Consider the following 23,254-nt stretch of genomic DNA (forward strand, 5'->3'; position numbering starts at 1 on the left):
GGTATAGAAGGCCCATCATTGTCTCACCATTTACCAACTAACTAGTTTCATCTCTCACCACTTTTCTGATGAAACCAAGCTGCTGGCTCTTCACCAGCTACCAAGCTTGAAACCTGGCATAGGAGAAGCTGCATTAACATGTGCTGAATGAATGAGTGGATGAGGGAAAGACTTCTCTTAGCTTACTCATCCATATGCCAAGTTTTAGGACAATTCCCTCTTTAAAATCGGAGGGAGAAGGAGAGATAGCCTGACAGATGATTTCTCATTCATTAGTGATATCAACAGTGGCTTGGATCTCTTTTAATATTGGGTTACTGCAGCTTTTGATAAGCTGGATGAATATCCCTAAGTGATAGCAAAGAAGAAATCAATCCTGCTTTCTATGCTAATGACTCATCTTTTTCTGTTAATATTCCAAACACTCATAAGAAGATACTGATCCTATTGCCTATATACTGCCAAAAACAGTAGCTCAATATGAACTATGCAGGCACTAAGATAGTTTGGAGCACACAGTGTCCAGTGGTCAAAGGAGAACACTAAGTATTTCTATCCAACTTGAAGATTTGTTCTGTGGTCAAAGGGGCACACTTAACTGCTAATTGTTTCTGATCACCTAAAATCTTTTGAAGCAAACTTTTCCCTCAAGTCGATATGGATTATTTCTAAATCCTGCATTATAAAACCTCTCCATGATAAAGTCCATGAGCCTTGTTTGATGGCTTGGGGTTTGGGGGCCCCAGTGTACAGATACTTGAGCATGTGCATGTCTGTCTGTGTTTAAAGAAAATTTTGATCCCTACTGTCGGCTGCCCTGTGGACAGATGCAGTTGTCTTCCTTCTGAATACCAATGATGGTTGACTTTATTGCAGTAAAATATGCTTTTGTAGCTTATGCATTTGTTTCATAAATATGGGTCTTTATTTAGTCAGTAAAATCATATACTTCCAGTCTATACTCAGCATATGTTATTTGATGTGATTTATTTTCCTTAAAGATTTCTTGCTAAATATGTTTCAGTTTTTGTGCCACTGTATTCACATTCTTAAATTGGGTTTGAAACTAAAGTTCTAAGTGACTAAATATGGCCATATGGCCATAAATTGTGTCAACTCCCTATGGATTTCATTTTTCTTTTCCTTGACTTCTCTTCCTACTTCAGTAAGTAGCAATATTGGACTTCCTTATGATTGAGATACATGGGCTAAGAAAAGTTTAAATGGTGATTTTTCCTGTATCAGAATCAGATCATTATAAAAAAGAGAGGAAACTAGACAAGAGATTGAAGTGTTTACAGATATGTAAAACTACATTTTGTTTTATACTTCTGTTCAATAGTAAGATTCTTATGGACAGGAATTTATTTTTTCCAGGCTTTATTTAGAAGAGTGTTAGAATGCAGATTAACAGTGCTAGGTACAGATTAACAACAAAAGACTAAAGGACAGAAACACTAAAACAGAATACTAGAGAAATAAACAGAAAAGTTAAGTAAATAAAAATGGGCAAGTATCTGGAATACTTAGGAGAAGATAATTAGAAGTAGCCTTAGCAAAGTATGTGACAGTAAATAGTTTACAATAATTAATAATGATAGTGTTTTTTATTTAAGAAAAATTAGATTGACAGATTTTTTAAAAATTTAAGACACAAAAAAATCATATATGAAGTGAAAATATTCATGGAAGTATTGGGTCCTTATCAAATGGATAGCCTTAGTGAGAAAATTTAGATAATACTCATCTTGAGAGCACAACGTTTTTAGTTTTCTCTAGAATTCTTGATGGAATATTAATATTTGTTTCCTTTTTGATATTTTCCATTAGTTTCAACTTTCAGTTTTCCCACTCTGAGTCATTTTAATGGATTAAGATAATCATCTCTTTCCTTGTTTCTTTGGAATTCATTGTTCAGGGTTTTTTATGACAAGTTCCACATGATTTAGCTCAGAAATTCACAGAAGATTAAATTTAATATTTTCCAACAGATTGTATGGATTTATATGCAAACCATAGTTATTTATGTGTTCCAAAAATATTTTATCTTATACAATTACGTTGGATCTGTAAGGCCTTATCAAGACATAGTTGAGCTATAAAATTAGGTACCTATGTACCAAAAGTAAACCACATATTTTCTATGCTTTTTTTCGTAATGCACTTGAAGTATGCACAACATTCATTTTATTTTACTGTTTTGTTTTTTTTTTTCCCTAAGAACGACCCGCATTTCTCAGGAGGCCAATTAACCAGGTGGTGCTGGAGGAAGAAGCTGTAGAGTTTCGTTGTCAGGTCCAAGGAGATCCTCAACCAACTGTGCGGTGGAAAAAGGATGACGCAGACTTGCCAAGAGGAAGGTAAGAACATCATATGGATGGAAAATTGTTAGATAACCATTGAATAATTATAAAAGAAAAAGACATCCTCCATTGTACCACCAAACACTCATATCTTGGTATGTTATTTTCACACATGATTTTTATATATGAAAGCCAGGTATCTGCTGTTTTATATACTGAAGTCCTCCAGGCTTTTGATGTCACTCTTTCATTGAATTTTCACATAAATGCCTGACCCTCCACTCCATCTATTATGCCCCAATATCAAGGATTCCTAAGACACTCTCTTCTCCTGGTCCCATCTAGGCCTGCCATTCTGTTCCTGCTGAATTTCTAATGACCCACCCATCCCAAATGCCCCCTTCAACTACTGCTCTGTTGCCATGGCTACTGGGTGTAGCAGACTGTAGGGTCTGCAGTAAACAATGGATCTCATTCAATACAATAAGGAAAAGGCACATCGCTATCCACATAGGGAATTTTTCACTTAAGGACTTCCTGTCACTTTCTCACTTGCCATCTCTTCATGGAGATCTTCTCTTCCAACTCTTTTCTATTCTTATCACCAAACCCAAAACCCAATCTCTCAACTCTCTAGGGTAAGTCCAGAAATGCTTGTCATCTTTTATAAAAATAAAAATAAAACTTTTTTGTAGTCTAAATTCTCCCAGGACCTTGTCTTTTATGATCAAATAAATCATTCAAGTATGTTTTTTTCTATGTAACAAGCGTATTTAGCTATAAGATTTCTTTTGACTTCATTCTAGTCCTACCTTCTGAAACTACAGCCATCACACCTACTACAATCAGGGTCTGCAAAAAGTTTCACATCCTGCTTTTTTTGCTAATCTTCTTTCCTAAAAAAGAAATTAGGTTTCATTCAACTGACTGAAAGTAAACATGCTTTCACAGAAATCAAATTGAGTTTTTTTGTGCTTTCACTGGCACTGCTATCGATTCTTTCCTGAATTTATACATTCATTTCAAAATCTCATTTTTACATATCCCTAGGTCTCTGATACTATACTTTCTAAAGTCACATCATCAACAACACTGGCTTCAATGGACCAAACATTTTTAATGGTGACAGGTTCTTTGCAATCTATAGGAAAGAGACAAGTGAAAATTTTACTTTGCTTAGCTTTTTGGCCTAAATGGTAGAGAAAGTTGACTATGTTTCTTTTCTCACTTTGCTGTCAGGCACCTAGTTTTAAAGCATATTATTAGGAGAGGTTAGTGAATGTGAGCCTCCTCAAACTCTCTCAGTGGGGAAGCAGGTTGAAAAGCAAGTAGAGGTCATGGAATTGAGGTATTGGAGTCCATCTTCTGTGTATACTCAATAACTTTCCACAAATTTGAGGGCACTTCATGTATAATTTTAAAATGTTGATATAAGACTGAGATTAATTATACTGTAAAATTACTGTAGACAAAGATTAATTTTCAATTAGTAGGAATAAATAGCCTGTCCATAAAAAAATCTTGCATTTTGGAATAATTTTGAATTTACAGAAAGTTACAGAGATAGTACAGAGAATTCCCATCTACCCTATACCTGGTTTCCCCTATTGTTAATATCTTAACAAATATGAAAGATTTGTAACTCATAATAGACAAATGCTGATACATGATAAATAAAGTTTATATGTTATTTTGATTTCACCAGTCTTCCTTTTTCTCCAGGATCCTACCTGGGGTATTTTAGTTGGATATTATAGGATATTGCATTAAGTTGTCATGTTTTCCCAGTCTCCTCTGTTCTATGACAGGTTCTCAGTCTTTCCTTGTTTTTATGACCTTGACAAGTCTTAAGTATCCTAAGACTGTTCTGGACAGATATCCTAAGAATGTTCCCCAAACTTGGGATTGTCTAGTGTTTTCTCATGATTAGACTGGCTTTCTGGGACTTCAGGAAGAAAGTCATGGAGAGTGCCCTTTTTGTCACATGATTATCAGGGGTTACATGATATTCACATTACATCCCTGGTGATCCTGATATTTTTAATCATTAAATAGGATCCTATTGACAAAAGTTGAGAAAGTAGAAAGTGGTAAGGGTGTATTACATTTTAATGCGTCTATGTCTTTGAATTAAGGTAAAATACAACTTAAGCCCAGTTTGATTTGTTCCCAGATTGCTCTAGGTGTTAGGTCGTTAAAGCTGACAGCTTTGTTTGCCACAATATTCTCCAAATCTTGCCATATTCATTTGCTTCTGAGCTCAAATAATACATACAAATCAAACAACGGCATTAAAACTGCCTATTTAGAATGGCTGATACAAAGGCCTCTAAAGACGAAGTTGAAATTTTTCGAAATCATACCTCTACCAACTTTCCTTAAAACATTTCATAAGTTTGTCTTCTTTATTCTTCTGTTACTGGCATGATATGACTACAGTGCTTTGTGTGACCAGCTAAATATTTTTAAAGTATTAGGCAAATGGAAATGCTGTGTAAGCTTTAAATTGTATGTTAGAAAGGCTTAAAGCAAGGATCAGTGCAATGTAGAAATTGAGGTCAGTACTTTTATCATGATAGAAGCCATGTACTTTTTCTTTAAATCTCAATCTTTAGATGGTATTTCAAAGAAGCTTATTCACTCTTAGATTTGTATGCATTAGCATAAGCTTCACATATGCATAATGAGGGGGAAGGAGACCTTTTTCCTTGGTGAGGAATAACGGTAATGACTTACCCAACCATAGCCTAAATCAACAACATTGATTCTATTACATTATTTAGGTCTCAGACTAGGGAGATGGCCATTGTTCTTGTGTAAGCGATTGTGTGGAGTGGTGTGGAGGATGACATTTCTTTGGCTTAACATTTAATGCAATTTGAATAAGGTTTGTGTAGTGGTTCATGCTTAACACATTTATAGTAAAGCTCTGTAGGGCAGCTGCATAGCCTGTAATTACTACGTAAGTAATATGTGACTATTTTTCTTTTGGAGACAAGAAAAGCTTTTCAATTCAAGTTTAAATTTGTGAAATGCTGTGATAGCTATTTAAACTTTCAACACAGAAGAAGATATCTGTGCCAACCTTTCAGTAGCCAGAGATGAATTAAAGGAGTATTTTTTTCTTCACTGTGAAGACAGTTTTTAAGTAGTACCCATATACCTCTTTCTTTGATTTAGCCCTAAATTTCTGACCTTTCTCAGTAACCATCGTTAATGAAATTACAACTTACCATTGGTGAGTTTTATTAAAGACATTTTTTGATTAGATAAATATTTTGGTGAGGTTGGTAAATAGCAATTGCCAAGTCTAACAATAACCCTGATGCCCAACCAGGGAAAAATTATTTATTTAGACATTTTCCATATAAAAAGGGGACAAAATAGGAAGAGAGCCTTCATTTTATATATGCTACTGTTAAAATGTTAATTTCTTGTGTGAGGGCAAGTTCATGTGCCCAACACACAGCAAGGCCAAACAAACCTAAGTGTCGCAGTTTGGAGCAGAGAAAGGTTTATTTCAGGGCCATGCAAGGAGAGGAGTGGATCATGCTCTAAAAAACCCCCAAGGTCCCCCGATGGGTTTTGGCCAAGCATTTTTAAAAGCCAGGTGAGGGAGGGGGTCGCAGGGTATGTGATCAGCTCATGCACAGTTCTCTGACTGGCTGATGATGAGGTAAAAGGGTGATATCACAGGGATTAACATTATCAGTCTTCGGCTCCTGGAGGCCTGGGCCTACGTGCTCATGGTCATCAAGTAGTTAACATCTTCCAGTTGGTGGGGGGTTCTCACATCTCTCAAACAGCTCAGGAAATGTGCATCAGGTACTGTTATCTAGGTACTTCAGAGAGAAGCTAAAGCAGAGGATATGGGGGAGAGCTTGTCATAGGAAGGCCTCATAGGATCCTCATAGGATTGGTTACATTTGCAGAAACATCTTACAATACTACTATTTCACAATTGACGATCTCAGGAAGAGAAAGGTCACTGCTTTTTTTGTGATTGTGCCAGGTATCAATATCTTTTTCTCCAGAGAGTCTCAATACGTTATGTGCTCAAATAAATGCACAACGACTCATTTATTAGGGATAAGAATTTTACACACTACTGTGAAAATAAAGTGGGTAGGGGGAACAAAAATGAGGAGATAAGGGAAAGACATTTCGTAGATCATAATGATTATGTGTTTTAAAAAAACTGTTTTTTCAAGGCATAATTGAAATTGTAGAAGAAACACTTTAAGGTTTACTTATGTTTATTAAGTGCCTATTGTATTTATTAAGTGCCATTGATAGGCTGTGTAAAAGAAGTCACTTTAAGCAAGGTAAGTATGCTGTTATTATTTTTTATTTTATGTTGATCAAATTGAGTGATGTAGGAAAGTCTTCACATACTGAATACATTAATGAAAGTTAAAAATGAAGTAATTCTAGTGTCTTGCTTGGGTGCTGCATGTTTTTTTCTCAGGCAAACCTAGAGCTTTTTGCTAATTAGTACTTATCACAAAGTGTTTCATGTGATAGAAATTGCCAGTATTTATGATAACTGAGGCAATGTTCCATCATAGCATAGGGATATTGTATATTTTATAATGAAAAAGTATATATATGCTGAAGCTTTATGAAAAATAGCATGTACTAATATAAAAGAAACAGAATACTAATCATTTACAACCAAAGACATAACAATAAAATTGAAATTTACCAATGCTACAATATTCTGTTCAATTTATATTTGTGAGAAGAATAAAAATATCTCTTCTCAGAATTTGGGTAAGAAGTAGTATGATTAATTCAACTATGTTTTCTTATCTGGGTTTGTCTGTACAGTTTGTATTTCAGATAATTATTAGCAATCTTTTAAAGGACTATAAACAGGAAATTTAACACCTTGCATCAATCCTATATCTGTATACCACCACTAGTGAGGTCCACCATATTTTTTATTTCATTTTTATTTATTTTCTAAACTAACTCTAAAGTGACACTAACTTTCTCAATAAGGATCTAGCGTAGAGAAAGGAATGTTCATAATAGCTTGTCACAGAAAAAAAGGAATAAAATATGTCATTTACATTCTTATGTATGCCTGCGACTTCTAAATGCAGTTGATGGCTTTCACATAGTGGATATAATTCATGAATATTTCATAAAAATAGAAAAGGAACTAGAGAAAAAGAGTTTCAAGATATATAGTGCAAAATTCTATCAATTTTCCCGAACCAACTGACAAATTCCTTTTTCTAAAGTGCAAATCTATTTTAAAAGAGACTTTTTAGAGTTCTCAGTTCCATGAAATGGGAGATTCACATAAATACATGATTCCTTAAGAAAAGGCATGAATAGGACCACTTATAAGGCCCCTTTTTGTGGCGTTTTTACACTAAGTGGCTCTTTTCGCTTAGCCCTGGAAAATGTTCTTATATTAATTGTTTGGAAGCTCCATTGTTTAGAGCATGTGCTTCTGGGATGCAGAGACACTGAACAGGTGCTAAGCTACCCTGCTGAGGAGATCAGCCTTCTTCACATACAGTGTGTGTTTCAAGGACATGTGGTAATTTGGGCTCATGATAAATAACCATGCTGATAAGGTTGGCTGGTCAAGATTGGTCAATTAAAGTGGTTTTCAAAAAAGAAGGAAAAAAACCTGAGAGCAGGAGAAAAGCAATGTATATAAATACTGTATGTGGCATTTGAAAAAATAGACTGGTCCCTAAGATTTAGAAATATAAGGAAAAGTGTAAATGAAAATTCCATGAGTTTTCAGCTATACAGATGTCTTAGCCATTTCTGCTTGAAAAAATAATTAGAACTGCCTGGACCATTATTGTGGGATCTTTTAATAGAGCAACCAATAACAAAGAATATTTAGGTCATTGTCAGGGATGTTGGATTTTAGCCTTGTTCTGACACTGTTTGATCATTTATCCCTTTAGTTATACTCGTATGTTCTGGAAATGATGTTCAACAGATTTCTCTACCACTAACTAGGAGTGTGACCTTGAAGAAGCTATTTAAACTCTTTGTGTTTTACATCCTGAAGATATGGACCAGCAATGCATTGGGACTAATGATTAACTTATACTTTGACTTATTTGTACAGGGTGAATAATTATGCCATCCATTCTAATTCAAAAGGTTATTAAAATGATATAACTTATTCAGAGCACTGTAAACACTGTACAGTGGGTGTACATAACAGGTGCCTCAGTTTTATAAATCCTACTGATTGGTGGTATTTATTAGTTATGTAGATAACTACAAAGAAAACATAGTTAATGCTAAAAAATACAGAGTATATAATTTTCATGAAATAATCCCAATTCTCCTTTCTCTGGCCAATTGATTTCCAAAGAAACACATAAAATATTATTGATTTAAGAGATATCACTTTTTCTTTTAAATCATATAGGTTTATTTATAAATTTTTCCAGCCCATTTGCCAAGCCTAAAAGTTGTCACCCTCTTCTCTACCTCTGGGAGATTGAACATGGTCCAGATATTATATTCTAACCCCAGTGCAATCAGTTATCTGGGTTGGGAACTTCAAATTTCACACATTACCTGTATCCTTTGTCCACTGATAATAAGAAAATCACCATCTTTCATAATCTTTGTAAGAAGATTATGTGATGATTAAAGCAAGTATTATTGGAGGACTTACTATTTGCCATGCATTCTTCTAAATGATTTTTGCATATATTAATTTCGTTATTTTAAAGCTTAGTGTTCCAGAATAATATTACTCCCATTTGAGGTATGTGGAAATAGCTTAAAGAAGTTGTTTCCAAAGACACACATTAATATGTGTTAGGGCCAGGACCTGATTTAGTATCTGTCCAACATGAAACCTGTATTTTAAACTAATGGACTCTATAATTATGTGATTATGAATTGTTTATGGAATTGAGCCCCTTACAAATTTTACATTTCAGATAAAATTTTACATAATTGGTTAGAAACACTATATTATGAGCAACTTTATAGGAATACTGTATAGCATTGCTATTAAGGGTAGTTTTTAGACCAATTGCATAACCCTCACATAAAATGTCCCAGTGTTTTGGAAATCTAAAGTTGGACCAGGTCAAGCTTCCCTCCTTGGAAGCTGAAAATATAGATTTTGTTTATAAACAGAATTAATTAGCAATTTTCAGAGGGATGCCAAAATGGTATTTTTTCTGTGTTTTCATCAAATAGGTGCTAATAGTTGCTGTTAACACAAAACTAATTGCCACCTAGAGTGGGGAGTACAAGTTGCCTCGTCCTGTGACCACACTGGCCCATCTGTTGAGAATCTCTGCTAAGGAACAATGCAGGAACTGGCACGCAATTTGGGTTCTGGCCAGTGGTCAACTAACAAGCTGGGACCACTTGGACTAAGAAATGCCTTGAAGTCAGAGATGCTCTGCTGTCCATTAACTGGCAGCTCTTGTGTTGTGTGAGGGCAGAGCCAAGACCAGGTGCCAGTTTGCAAAGCAAAGGATCTGTCTGAGTGCCACCTGTCACTGGCATGTGAGTGTCGTCCCTCCAGGAGCCACAGCAGGTGTGCTTTGTCCATCAAAGTGTGGCATATTAGGATATTCAGCTAGGCTAAGGTCAGGACCAGGGCAACATTTTACCTTAGCCCAAAAAGGAGGACAGACCAAACGCTTACCAGGAGATGAGATAGTTGTCACATCACACCATATCCCAAAGGTGGATATACTGGATGTTTATCATTAGAGACGCTCTTTCTCATACCTGGGTTCTTGCCTTAACTAAATAAATAACTAAATAAAGGGAAGAGTTATGTAATTGACTGTATCAACACAAATCCTTGCCTTTATAAGACAATTTGTGGTTAGAATCACTTAGGTGAATTAATTACTCCACAGGCTTTTCAAATTAAGATAAAGTTCCGGTTCTTTGTTTATCTTTTTCTGTTGTTATTCTTAATAAATTGAATCGTAATGTGGAGCTGCTAGGTTAACTAGAATTTAGGAGATCAACATTCTTATCCCAGCCCTGTCATAACGCATCATGTTATTTTAAACAATTTATGTTACATGTCTGAGTACCACAGTCCACATCCACAAAATGTGTAAGTTGCCTTGGATAGTTTCTGCAGTACCTTTAAATTCCAAAATGGTATGAATCTATGAATGGCAACAATGCAAAACGACTTAAAAAGTATAATACATTTTTAGAAGAAAAAAATCCCTAAGATTTGAAATGAATGAGCCTAAAAAGGAATATTAAAATTACTCATACAACCATTACCAATGGCATCTACTTTTTATGTGTTGCATATATCTTCTCAGATTTCTATGTGTAAATAGGCTTTTTTTTTTAATTCAAAATTGTTTTTGACCCTGAGTGCTTATCTAAAATGTCTATATAAAAACTTTACTTAGGGCTTCCCTGGTGGCGCAGTGGTTGAGAGTCCGCCTGCCGATGCAGGTTTGTGCCCCGGTCCAGGAAGATCCCACATGCCATGGAGCGGTTGGGCCCGTGAGCCATGGCCACTGAGCCTGCGCGTCCGGAGCCTGTGCTCCGCAACGGGAGAGGCCACAACAGTGAGAGACCCGCATATCACAAAAAACAAAACAAAACAAAAAACTTTACTTAAAAAGTTTATTAGACTTTATTTTAAAAGTCTAGTACTGAATCAAAAGAGTTGTTTTTAATTGCATTTTCCTTTCCCATAAATATAATATTAATAAATTATATTTACAGAGTGCTTATTCTATATCAGACCTACTTTAGGCATTTTACATTAATACACTTATCCTTAGGATGTGATGTAAATACTGTTATTATTCCAATATTACAAATGGGAAAAATGAGGTTAAGTATGACAAAGTCACTTAGTAAGGGGTCTAGGATTTCTGGCTCCAAAGTCCACACTCTTGACCACTACTTTGAGGTACTGGATGGGAACAACTTTTTTCCATTTTCCATTTGGGATTGAAGATTAGGAAAATACAGCTTAGTAAACACCTGGAGCATTTAGAAGTGTCACTTTCATCAGAAAGTCACAAAATATATCTGTGTAGTAAAGTACATAATAAAGATTTTATAATCTTCATTATAATGGTACTTATAAGCAATAAGTAAGTCCATTATATCATATCAAATAAATTTTTTTCATCTTTAAACTTTATTCTCACAGAACACTTTAACTTAATATATCTGTGGTCTTCACATAGTGTATCTGGAAAACAAATAAAGTCACGAGAAACACATTAGAAGCTAAAGAAATGTTTGCCAAGTGAATTAAATAGCGTGAGTAAAGGATAAATACTAGAACTATGAACTCTTCCAGGGCATGATACTTTAACTCATCTTTTCTTTCTCAGGGCAATTTTGAATTTACTAAAAGAGTATTTCTTAATATTTTCGTGATAATATTTGATTATCAACAGTTCCATGGATGGTTATAAACTGGAAGGCAGGACTGTGTCCCAGACTTTATATTTTCTACAAACATATATATATATTTTTAATTTCTTTTAATAGTTCCTTTGGGAAAGTTGCTGCTTGACCCACATATTCACGTCAACTGGTATGAATTGAAAGACAGAGGGGAAAAAAAAACAAATAATAACTTGAGACCCAGTATTACAATGACAATGTGAATGAGGATTATATCTTTGTTAGTGTGTGAAAAAGATACAATTGTCAGAGATAAAAGATAAGAGAATGCTGGGCTTCCCTGGTGGCACAGTGGTTGAGAGTCCGCCTGCCGATGCAGGGGACACGGGTTCGTGCCCCAGTCCGGGAAGATCCCACATGCCGCCGAGCAGCTGGGCCCATGAGCCATGGCTGCTGAGCCTGCACGTCCGGAGCCTGTTCTCTGCAATGGGAGAGGCCACAACAGTGAGAGGCCCGCGTACCGCAAAAAAAAAAAAAAAAGATAAGAGAATGCTTCCAAAGCACACTAAGAATATACTCCACCACAATAGAAACAATTTTTAGTGAAATCTATTTTAGTTGGTACACGGTATTAACTCATTGGAGCTTCATTCTAAAAGACCATATTTAGACAGGGAGAGTTGTGATTGGGGCACAGTGAACCTTTGCCAATAAATTCAAGTACCAGAAGTTTCTTCTGAGAAGGGGATTGATCAATCATATAGATCTGTGGAATAGCCTTAAGGAGTTCCCTGGTTGCCTAGTGGTTAGGGTTCAGCTCTGTCAGTGCCGTGGCCCAGGTTCGATCCCTGGTAGGGAACTGAGATCCTGTAAACCGCACAGTGTGGCCAAAATATAAACTTTTATAAAATTTTTTTAAAAAGATCTATGTAATAGCCTTGTGATAAAATCTCAGTGCAGAAATTTTGCTAGTTATTCTTATGAGCATAACTATCACAATTGCAAAGGTTATTATAATATCTTTCAACTCATTTCATTGACTATACAGGCATTTAGCACTTTTATAAAGAATATCTGGGTAAGTATTCTCTGTCATTGCAATTCATACAACATATGGCACTTGTTATAAAAAATGTTCAAAGAAAACTATAAGTATTCCATTCATTGACTCACATTTTCTAATAGTTTTGTCCAAATATTTACAGCACATAGAGCAGAAACAAAAAAGTCAATCAAGACTTTTACCTTTATTTGAGATTTCATAAAGAGACTGAAAGAAAATATTTTGAACATAATTTATAGTAAGATATCAATTATCTCAAAGGAATAATGAAAATATTCAATGTAGACTAATAAAATATTATTCATATTTCATGAATTTTTTCAAAAGTAACCACAGACATCAATTAAACATTTCTATGTGTTGATATCCCAGCATATTAAAAAAAATGAGTTTGCTCTCAAGAATTTGATAAGGAAGGTAAGACTTTTAGAGGAAAGTATGCGATATAAAAACATTAATTATTAAATAAGGAAAATTATATACAGACTATGATGTACAAGACTCTTTAGGGTTTCAGAAAACAAAAGTGTCTGTGTTCCCATGTGACACTAGAAATGGGTCTGAAAGGAAGAATATAATTTCTATAAGTGGAAAGAAGACTATTCCAAGAGATGGAAGCAGGATGAAAAAGCTCTGGTAGTGGAAAGTGTAGGCCAACAATTTGTGGTTCAGTTTCCCTGGAGCGTAGTGGGGGGGCACTTAAGGCCAGCAAGGTTAGTTGAGGCTTTATTATGAAAGCATCTAATCCCAAGTGAAGTGTTTATACTGAACACACTGTGAAATGGGGATTCTCTAAACACATTGAATAGAAATATATTCTTGTTTCTACATTTAGAAAATTGATTCTTACATTTATATGTAGTGTAGCTTGGAGCAGAGAAAGTTTAGAGGTAGGCATACCTGGTAGGAAGTTGTTTAAAAACTAGTTAGTGGATTACATTGGAGTATTTCCTGTGAACACACCAACACGGATATTAATGCAAGTAGCAATACAAAGAAAAATGTGGAGTTTTTTTTTAATTAGAAATTGATTCTATGTCAGGGTTCATGGGAAAAGAGGGATTAAAAGTAACACTGAAGTTTATTCTGAGGTTGGGTGCCTGGATGAATGATGTTGTCCTTAATAAATAGAAAAGTAAAAGATTTGTTTAACCTAAATCATTTTTAATCATATAATAATATCATATGTAACTGAATTCAAGTTAGAATTATTTGTGAGATACAAGAGTATTTTTTCTCTGAGTTAAGCAGAAAAAAGATTGCCAAATCAACTATGATATGCCATCTCTGATAGACGATTTCTAATTTCAGAGACTTAAAATATGAAAAATGTGTATCTTAAAATTGATTAACTATGGGAGTAAAAGCTAATGTTTACAGATGTTTTACATGCAAGTAACTCATTTAATCAATTGTCACAATTGCCTCATGAAGTATTTTTATACTATCTTTATTTTACAGTTGAAGGATCTGAGAAGCAAATTTCACTGGCAGATAGAGATTTAAATCGAAGCACTTTAGCCCTAAAGTATACTCTCTTAACTACTACACTAAAATAATTTGTTTCAAAGAAAATTATATTAAGATAATAACAAAAACTGTAATTTTTTTAGGGCCCACTGGCTTCATGTTAGGCTGTTTCACATTTTATAATTAATCTTTCCAACAGCCTTGAAGTATGAATCCCCTCTTTTAACAAAGGAGGAAACTGAGGCTTAGAGCAAATGAACTATGTGCTCAAGATCACAGGACCTGTGGGTGGCAGAGCTGGAGTCCATGCCCAGGTCTCTCTGACATCATTATTGTAATTGTTTCTTTTTCTCCCAGACTCCCCAACTCCCTTTCCCATATTTATCTTGATCTCAAATATCCAGTCCTACATCTAACATGTGGGGCTCACCAAATACACATTCAGTACAGTATAGTAGCTCTCAACTGGGGCCAATTATGCTTCTCCCTTTCCTAAAAGGACATTTGGCAATGTCTGAAGGCATTTTTAATTGCTACATTTGGGGGATTAGGTGCTACTGTCATCTAGTATGGAGAGGCTAAGAATTCCAATAAACATCCTGTTACTATGCACAGGACAACTCCCACGGCAAAGAACAATCTGCCCAAAATGTCAATAGTGCTGAGGTTGATAAACCCAATTTAGTGGAAACGATGAAACTGGGCCTTGCTCACCTGAATGTTATTTTATTTGATTTTTATTTTTGTTTTTAATGTTAGGACAAAAATAATACAATATAGTTCAAAGATAGATTTCAAAGATAATAGTCTTTTCTTACTGCCTTAACTATGAAGGTTATACCAGTGAGATGGACAAATAATACCATGAATGGACTTGACATAAACATGTCATCATTTAACACAAGAAGAAGATCCTTTGGTTCACTAATGACTTGAAGTGAATGTATATTTTTGCATATTTTCTAGAATATATGAGGCAGGGAATTTTTCTTTACATTTCTTGTTCATGAAATTGTTGCTGAATTGATCAAACTGGTTGAGTAGCTTAATTAGAGAAGTGTCTGAGCCTTCATTTTCAAATAGACCTATCAACCCACAAGTTCTGTGACACATTTAATGATAAATGCTCCTATGTCATGTTGAATTTCTAAATTACTCCATAAGCATATTTCACAAGGAAGTTTCTATGGGCAGAAGGCAAGAAAAGAAAGCCTTTTGAACCTTCCATAGAACCGCCTAGAATGAACATCTCTCTGAGGACACAGAAGCCTCCCCTTTCCCTAGCACTCACTTTGAACACCTATGAAGGAGAATTCCTGGAGTTTGCCCATCAAATACTGCAAAGCCACTAAGTATGTGGCAAATTTAAAAATTCATTTTATCCCAAACGAAGTCCCTTATTGCACAGGTTTCATTCCCAACTCAGAAGAGTGCAAGAAGAATGGGAGCTGCTAATCAAAAGGTCTGGTCTGAGCTGTGAGTTCTGTGGACTCTTGTGAATTTAATCTCTAAAGTCCATTTCTAAAAGAACTTAAAGTTAAGATTAAATTCTAATCAAACACAAAACTGTGAGATATATCCACTTTTCCAAATCTGATATTGCAATTTCTAGTCCTATTGTAAAACCAAATTGTCTTAAATGCACTTATGCCAATAAAATAATTATTTCTAAATTGGAGGATAATTTAACCTGCTTCAGCACTTAATTTGTTCCAACATTATCTCCTTAATTGTGATATATTTGCACTTTTTACCCTAAATTTTTCTGTTCTAATTAGTTAAAATAATAACTGCAATATTTTAAAAAGTATTTAAAAGTAATACATTTAAGGAGTTGCAGATATTATTTGAATAATCTGCTAAAGGTTAGTGAAAACATTATCACAAAATGGTTGCATATTAAGGACAATCGAGAAAATAATTAAACATTCCTTTCTGTTATTATGAGCCAAAGGAAAATCCCAATATCTCTAGGATGGTTTGAACTTGATTTCATATGAGTGTGAAAGGAAGAGTACATGATTTTATAAGAGATATATATATATATACATACACACACACAATTATGTCAATACATAATTGAGGTTTTCCTAGGCAAATGCAACAGAAAGGCAGTGGGACAAGAAAAATGAGGATATTGGCAAGCATCTTAGGGCCATGGAATCTAAGCAGGGTAGACAAATAAGTGTTGATGCAAAGGAGTGATAGAAATGGAGGAAGATGTTCAGTTTGTAAACTGATTAAAAGAGTAGGAACCATCCAAGCTTATGGCAGGATCAGATATTTGAACTTTAGATTTCAAAGATGGAGCCATTCCAACTGAAGAAAAGTTCCAGGATCTTGCTATGAAACAAAGGCAAAGGGAGATGGAGACAATATCTCTGAAGGAGGAGATGTTAGAGAAGTGAGAGGCAGCTACAGAAAATCTCACGTGACACCTATTGGGCATTTACCATATGCTAGGTTCAGGTCTCAATACTCTTAATGTATTAACTCATTTAATCCTTACAGCATTCCTGTGAAGTAGGTCCTTATGAAATGCCATCTTTGTCAAATGGAAAGAAATTCTAAAGTTTCCATTTGAAAACTGGATAACATAATTACTATTCAATGGGATAGAACTTTTTGGTTTTGCTTTTGAAACTTTGCTTTGTTTGTTTTGAGGCTATGTAATTCTTTCCCAAAATATTTATTGAGTAACTGCTCCATGTCAGGCTCTGGGTATTATTTGGAATATCTGGGAAGATGTTCTCACTTTCACTCTTTCTCCACCCTTACACAAACCCACAGGGAAGAGCCAGATTTCTATTAATGCATGGAGGTGAAGGTGAAAATCTGAGAAAGATAGATGATCAAGAAGTTGATCAACAAACAGGTAGTTAAGAAGGCACAGTGAAAAATTTTGTGAAGAGGAACACAAAAAAATTGTCCGAGGTTATATCAGAGGAGATAAAACTCACTGCATAGGAGGTGAAAATGAGAGAATAAGATAACAGAAGATGGAAACTTGGATGTTGACCAAGGGTACCAGGCTATGAACTTCACAGTTGTCCACAGATTTGCCAGGGGAGTTAACCCTCGGAGTGTCCGATGTCTGTCATAGGTGTAGAAGGTGGGAGAGACAGGGGGTACTCAAAAGACAGCCATAGCCTCAGTGATTAAAACTTGGAGGCACTTTTAGTTAGAGTGAGCAGGGTGCTTTGGCCTTTCTGGAAGGGCTCGGCTGTAGTATGCTTTAATTGCCCAGTCTCCAGAGAGGGACTCTGTTTTCAAGATGATCAATGTCTGGGATTCCCTGGCAGTCATTTTGAGGCCTTGTCTTTTGGGCCTATTATCCTGTGATTTGAAATGTGCCCTGTGTTAAGTTAACTATTGTTATATTCTTGTGGGTATTTTAGTTATTTTGTTTGTTTGTTTGCTTGCTTTCTCTTAGCTTTTTAGTTGGAAAACTCCTTGCTCTCTCAGCTGTGCTAAAGAGAGACTAGAAGAGGGGTTTTCCATTGATGGGTCAAACTTACAAGGGTAGAGCCACCTGTGATTGGGATGAAGATAACAATGATAGCATTTACGGAAAGCCAAAAAAAGGATAAAATATTGTTTGGTTAATTAAGACAGAGTGAAGAATGCCATCATATTTCAAGTTTCATTTTGGCTTTCCGTATAAGCTTCCAGAATAGAACAGCAGGTTCTCTTTGGGGACCACTTTTCTCTTGCTATTTCCCTATAAGTCTAATCTCCCAAGATTTTTGTTCCCAATGAATGTTATGTTAATTTTAATTTTTAAATGATATCTGTTCTTCATACTGCCCTTAAGTGCCCTGCCTAGTCTTGCTTATGACCGGAACCCTGAAAAAATAGATAAAGGTTGCTTCATCCAAACTGTAAACATTAGCCTGCGTTATAATTGTAGATAAAAAGAAGGATGTGACTCACGTAGGCTATAAAGTATAGAAAACTTTACTTGGTATCCTTTTGCCAACAAAATAATGGCCTATTGTGTTCATTTCAGGGTCCCAGCTCTCAATTGTGATTTAAAAGCTCCACTTTAGAATACACCTTAAATATTATAGATTGAGAAAATATCACCTGGGATTTAGGCTACCAAGAAGTGCTTACGTTAGTTTTAATAACAGTTTCAATTATTATCTGTGGAAGGATTTTGTTTGATAAATTGTGAGCAGAAAGATCGTTTTAGGAAAATTGATCCACTTTTCCTGTTTTCAGCTGCCAAGCGTGAAAGAAGCAAAATATTTAAATTTCTCCAAGAAGGTTTATGTTTTATAGAAGGGTGCCTTGATTCGAAGTTGTGAATTGCTAAAATGCACTCTTTTTGTGCAATTGAAAAACATCACTGAGTTCCAATTGGCTGCATCTCCATGTTCATTGTCATCCCTACAGTGGTATTGATTAGTTGATCGGTGTGTCTCTAATTATCAGTGAATGATTCCATGAGATTAATAAGTGATTATTTTAATCTTAAAAATTCTTCTGTTGAAAACAAAGCAATAGACTTTGTAACATTTTCATGTAAAAGCTCCATAGTTAAATTTTCACTGAATTTGGAAATATGGAACGCCTATTATTGCAGACATTCCTTAATTTTCTGAAAGAACCTAAAAGGTGTAAGGTGATCTTCAGCTATTTTGATAGAGTGCAAGTATTTTGAAAAATGAAAACAAACTTTTCAAGTCTCCCTAAAAGGAAAGAAACATTTACTTGTGTAGATATTAAATATTTCCTGGTTCAATTCATAGTTTTTACGATTGGCCAACTTAATGATTAATATAGCAGATACATAATAAAGTTTTAAGTGCTAATTCAAAACACTCATTCTAGAGTTGGAGCCAGACATCCTATAATAAGAAGTAGTAGGTGATTTCAAAACTAAAAACGCTGAGAAAATAAATTTCCTTCCACGAAAAACAAAGGTGCTTTTGAGATGAGAACGGTCTTTCAGGAAGTTTTATTAGTGTAGAGACCTCACACAAGTCAAACAAAGCAATGAGATACAGGGACTTAAACTGAACATGGTAAAATTCCAGTTTGTAATAGAAAATGTAGTGTATTTTCTTTCGTCTTTTCTCCTTCTCAAATTCTATAACTTGGGAGATTTGGAGGGGGTGGTCCTTAAGTTATCTTAGTTATATTCATAAAAGCCAGAAAATCATGAGAAGTTCCTACCCTAGAAGCTTAAGGTACAGTGGGGATTGCAGAGTATGAGAAATGTATAAAATGCGGTTATGTTATAAAACTTTGCCAGTTTTCAAAAATCTTGTTTGGTATTTTCAAAGTAAATTTAGATTTATAGGAACTCTTCCCACTAGTTGTGAGAGGTTTCTTTAGCAGGAAGAAATAAAATAGATTATCTCATTTAAATTTGGAAGTGATTTTAACATATAGTATTCTGTTTCTTAAAATATCAGTAATATTTTCTCTTTTGACACATTTTTAAGATTATTTAAGATCACATACAAACAGAACCTTGCATACCAACTGTTGTTTTAAGTATTAAAAGAAATGTATTTTGTTTTGTTTATTATTTAGCTGAACAGATGGTAACGGTTTGACACAATTTAGTTCCCTTTTTCTCTCTCTCTCTCTTTTTTTTTCCTTTGGGAAAAAAACAACACAAAAACCAGAGCTTCTTTTCCCACTTTGTCACAGCTGGTTACCAATCAATCTCAATTCACGGTACAGTGATGATAACACATGTTGTCCGGGGGCCAAATCTGATTGGGTTGCATTTTTCAGCAGTGTTTCATATCAGAAAAAAAAAAAGGTATCTTTATAGTGGGGACTGTCAGCACATGATTGTACAACTGTCATTAATCAAACCTGGCAACAATGACTGCATTTATACAAGTCTGAGACTGGCAGATTTCACAATCAAAATCACCCAATTTCTGTTAGGATTTCCTCACCAGTAATGTTTTTTCATCTGTTTCTTTTTTTTTTCTTATTTTTAATTAAAGTCAGACAATACCTCCTACATGTTGATCACATATAATATCATACCATGTTGGAAAACTAGTTGTTTTATATCAAAGTGTGCTCTAGTTACTAAAAATTTATTTTCCACTATGTAAAGAAGGCTAAGAGCAAATCAGGGAAAATTTTAGGTACATTAGATTGTTTAATAAAACAATAATTTTAAAGTATATATATATATATATATATATACATTAGGAAACACACTTATGACCCTCCTAGGATTAGAGTTGGTTTTAGAGTAATACTGAGAAAAATATTGATAAAATTTAGTTTCTGGAGTTTTTGAGACTCTGAACATAGAGTCTGATGCAGAAATACACACCTGCTCAAAGCACATGCACACAGAGCAATAAACACACATATCAAATGGAAAAGGTGTGTTACTCTGTGTTAGAAAACTAAATGGACACCGATGCACAGGACATGGATTTCAGTCTCTCTATAACTCGAGACAACAGTCTCAGAATCTTCTTCTTTAAAATGGTGTTTGGAAATAGGCATTTTTCTCTAAGTCATTTATTGTTGTGAAATTTATATGAATCTCAGTTGTAAACTGTAACGATCTTTTTAAATATAAGGAACTATTATTTATAATTATTTATATTACTCAGTCAATATTTGCTTTCTAGAGAAAAATAAATGTTTCCCCAATTATCCAATCTAGTAGTGTAAAGCATCAATGAGATGACTATTAAGCATGTACGAATTTATCCAGAAAGAAATACAAGAAATAAGGCCACAATTATTGGACCTGTGGAAATATTTGACATCTAATTTCTTGTGAAATATGTACTTTTAGGAAGCAAGTTTTTGTCTCAGAGACATCATGACCTGTAGAGAAAGCAGAGACTGGTACTCGATACACATGACAATTTTTCTCCTGACTATAATTGTCTCAATGTGTGTGGCCTGGGGAAAGGAACTTTGTCATATTTTGCCTCAGCTTGCCTAAATGTGAAACTAGCAATGAGCCAAATATCTCATTCTTTCTGGGTTTTGAAGTTAGACGTAATTTCTTTAAAACCAACCCTCAAATATCTTAAGTTTTTGCAGGTAAGAGCTAATTTGATCATAATTATAGGTTTATAATTTCTCTGATCTGAGTTGTATCTTATTGTGAAAATCGACAAAGTTACCATGACATGCTTCAGTCTCTTGGGTTGTGGGTACTGTCAGCATTCAGGCTAGAGACTGGCACAGTGGTTCAGTCATGTTGGAAGGGACCGCAGTGTCTACAGTTGTACAGTTCTATTAGACCCATGTAGGCAGTGTGATGAAGGAGAAAAAGTGTGTACTTCGGAGGAAGACAGACCTTGATTTGAAAATCCAAATTTCTATGTGAAAGTGTCAAAATTTTAAATATCAGTTATTCCAATAATTTTAAAACATTAGTGAGCCAAAACACAACACACACACGGATACACATACACCGCTTGCTCTCATGCAGACTTCAGTCCACAAATGAGCAAACTGCAATTATGATTTTATAGTATCCAGTGTAAATTTCTGTAGTCAGACCACAAGGCCTGAATTCTAATAACAACTCTGCCACTAAAAGCTTAATTGGCATGTTGACCATTTATTCATTGAACCCATTAAGGAAAAATTTGTGGGAGTATTTGCCATTTTGGTAGTATATCCCCTGTTTAATTTCTCTTTATAGATTCATAAATCATGATTTTTAAAAATTAAAACTTTATGCTTTCTTTTGGTAGAAAGTTGTAACCTTTGTAATATAATTGATGAAAAATGTGCCAGGAGAGCTAATTTTTAATATGGTCTAAACTTTTGCTACCAATGAATTCCCAGACTCTGAATAGCAAAGTATTATTTTTCTAATCTTAAAATTAGAACATTAGACTAGACCCAATATTTTTTCATTTTTTCCCCTATGTCTCAGAATTTATAATCTGTTGGTTTCCTGGAATAACCAATTTCCATGTATTTTCTTATAATTGCATAATTAAATAGCCTTTTCCCCCCTCTTATCCTAAAGGTATTTTATTTAGGCTTCAAATATTCTCCTTTAATATTGATATTTGGGGATTTCCTGAGTATTTCCATGTTCACTGATTCATATTCTTCATAGTTTTCTAGACTTAAATTATATTTTTTGAAGTTATTGTTTTTACACATTAAGAGTTCAAGTTCATGTATGTCACCTTTTCAATTTTTATGTCTCTAATTCCTTTCCTGATAAATAGGGGGTAAAATTGAACATAATATTCCACTATGCCATATTTTATAAAAGTGTAAAAATAAACTATATAGTTTCAGGTTGAAGTTTATATGCCTAAAATTTCTAATTTTTAAAATAGGAGACATAATAACTTTACTCCTTACCTACCAGAATTGTTATGAGAATACATTAAAAAGTATATTTAAGAACACTATGCAAATGCATTTTTGGTCATTATTTTATTTTAATAACACATGTGATTAGAAACCACCCTAGTTGCCAAAATAATGAGTTGATATTCTCAAAAGCATTGAACAAAGCACACAGCTTTACTTTGTTCTCCTGTAGTCTTCACATTGTTTTAGATATTCTTCTAGAATTATTTCATTTATTTTTGTGCAGAGAGAGAGGGTTTTTTTCATGTTACTAACTTACAGAGGGAAATTTACAGTGATAATATGTAAATCAAAAGTCTAGATTGCTAGTCAGGATTTGCTAGTTTCTTTATTTTAGCTCTATCTCCATAGTAGCATTTATGTATTAAATATTGTGAGTCTTAACATTTACAGTATTTTGTTTGATTTAAAACATTAGTTTTCAGAACTAACTACTGATATATAAAGCTAATAACACTACTCTGTTTCTTGATATAATAGAGTTCTATATTTCATATTAGTTTCCCTTTCAGTTCTGCATACAATTGTTTTACTAATAACCATGCTATGAAAGAACTATAGAAGAATTTTAAGAATTTGTTGGATGGTTCATCACTCATTCTGTAAGCATTCATTGAGCACATCCAAGATCTCAGGAGCTATTTGATAGGGTTCAGAGTATATAGTTTGGAACAAGAGAGAATCAATTATTGTTCTCATGGAGCATACATGCTCT

At 34.5% G+C, this 23,254-nt stretch overlaps 1 protein-coding gene across 1 annotated transcript in view; it reads left to right on the forward strand.

The window, feature by feature from the left end:
* ROBO2 (roundabout guidance receptor 2) overlaps positions 1-23,254 on the forward strand; it is a 595,733-nt gene that overhangs the window by 447,758 nt on the left and 124,721 nt on the right. The window contains exon 5 of the mRNA XM_060098793.1: positions 2,222-2,360. Within this exon, the coding sequence (XP_059954776.1) occupies positions 2,222-2,360 (139 nt within the window). The remainder of the gene's footprint in view (positions 1-2,221; positions 2,361-23,254) is intronic.

Source organism: Mesoplodon densirostris, chromosome 5 (genome assembly GCF_025265405.1).
Source record: "Mesoplodon densirostris isolate mMesDen1 chromosome 5, mMesDen1 primary haplotype, whole genome shotgun sequence".
Taxonomy (NCBI): domain Eukaryota; kingdom Metazoa; phylum Chordata; class Mammalia; order Artiodactyla; family Ziphiidae; genus Mesoplodon; species Mesoplodon densirostris.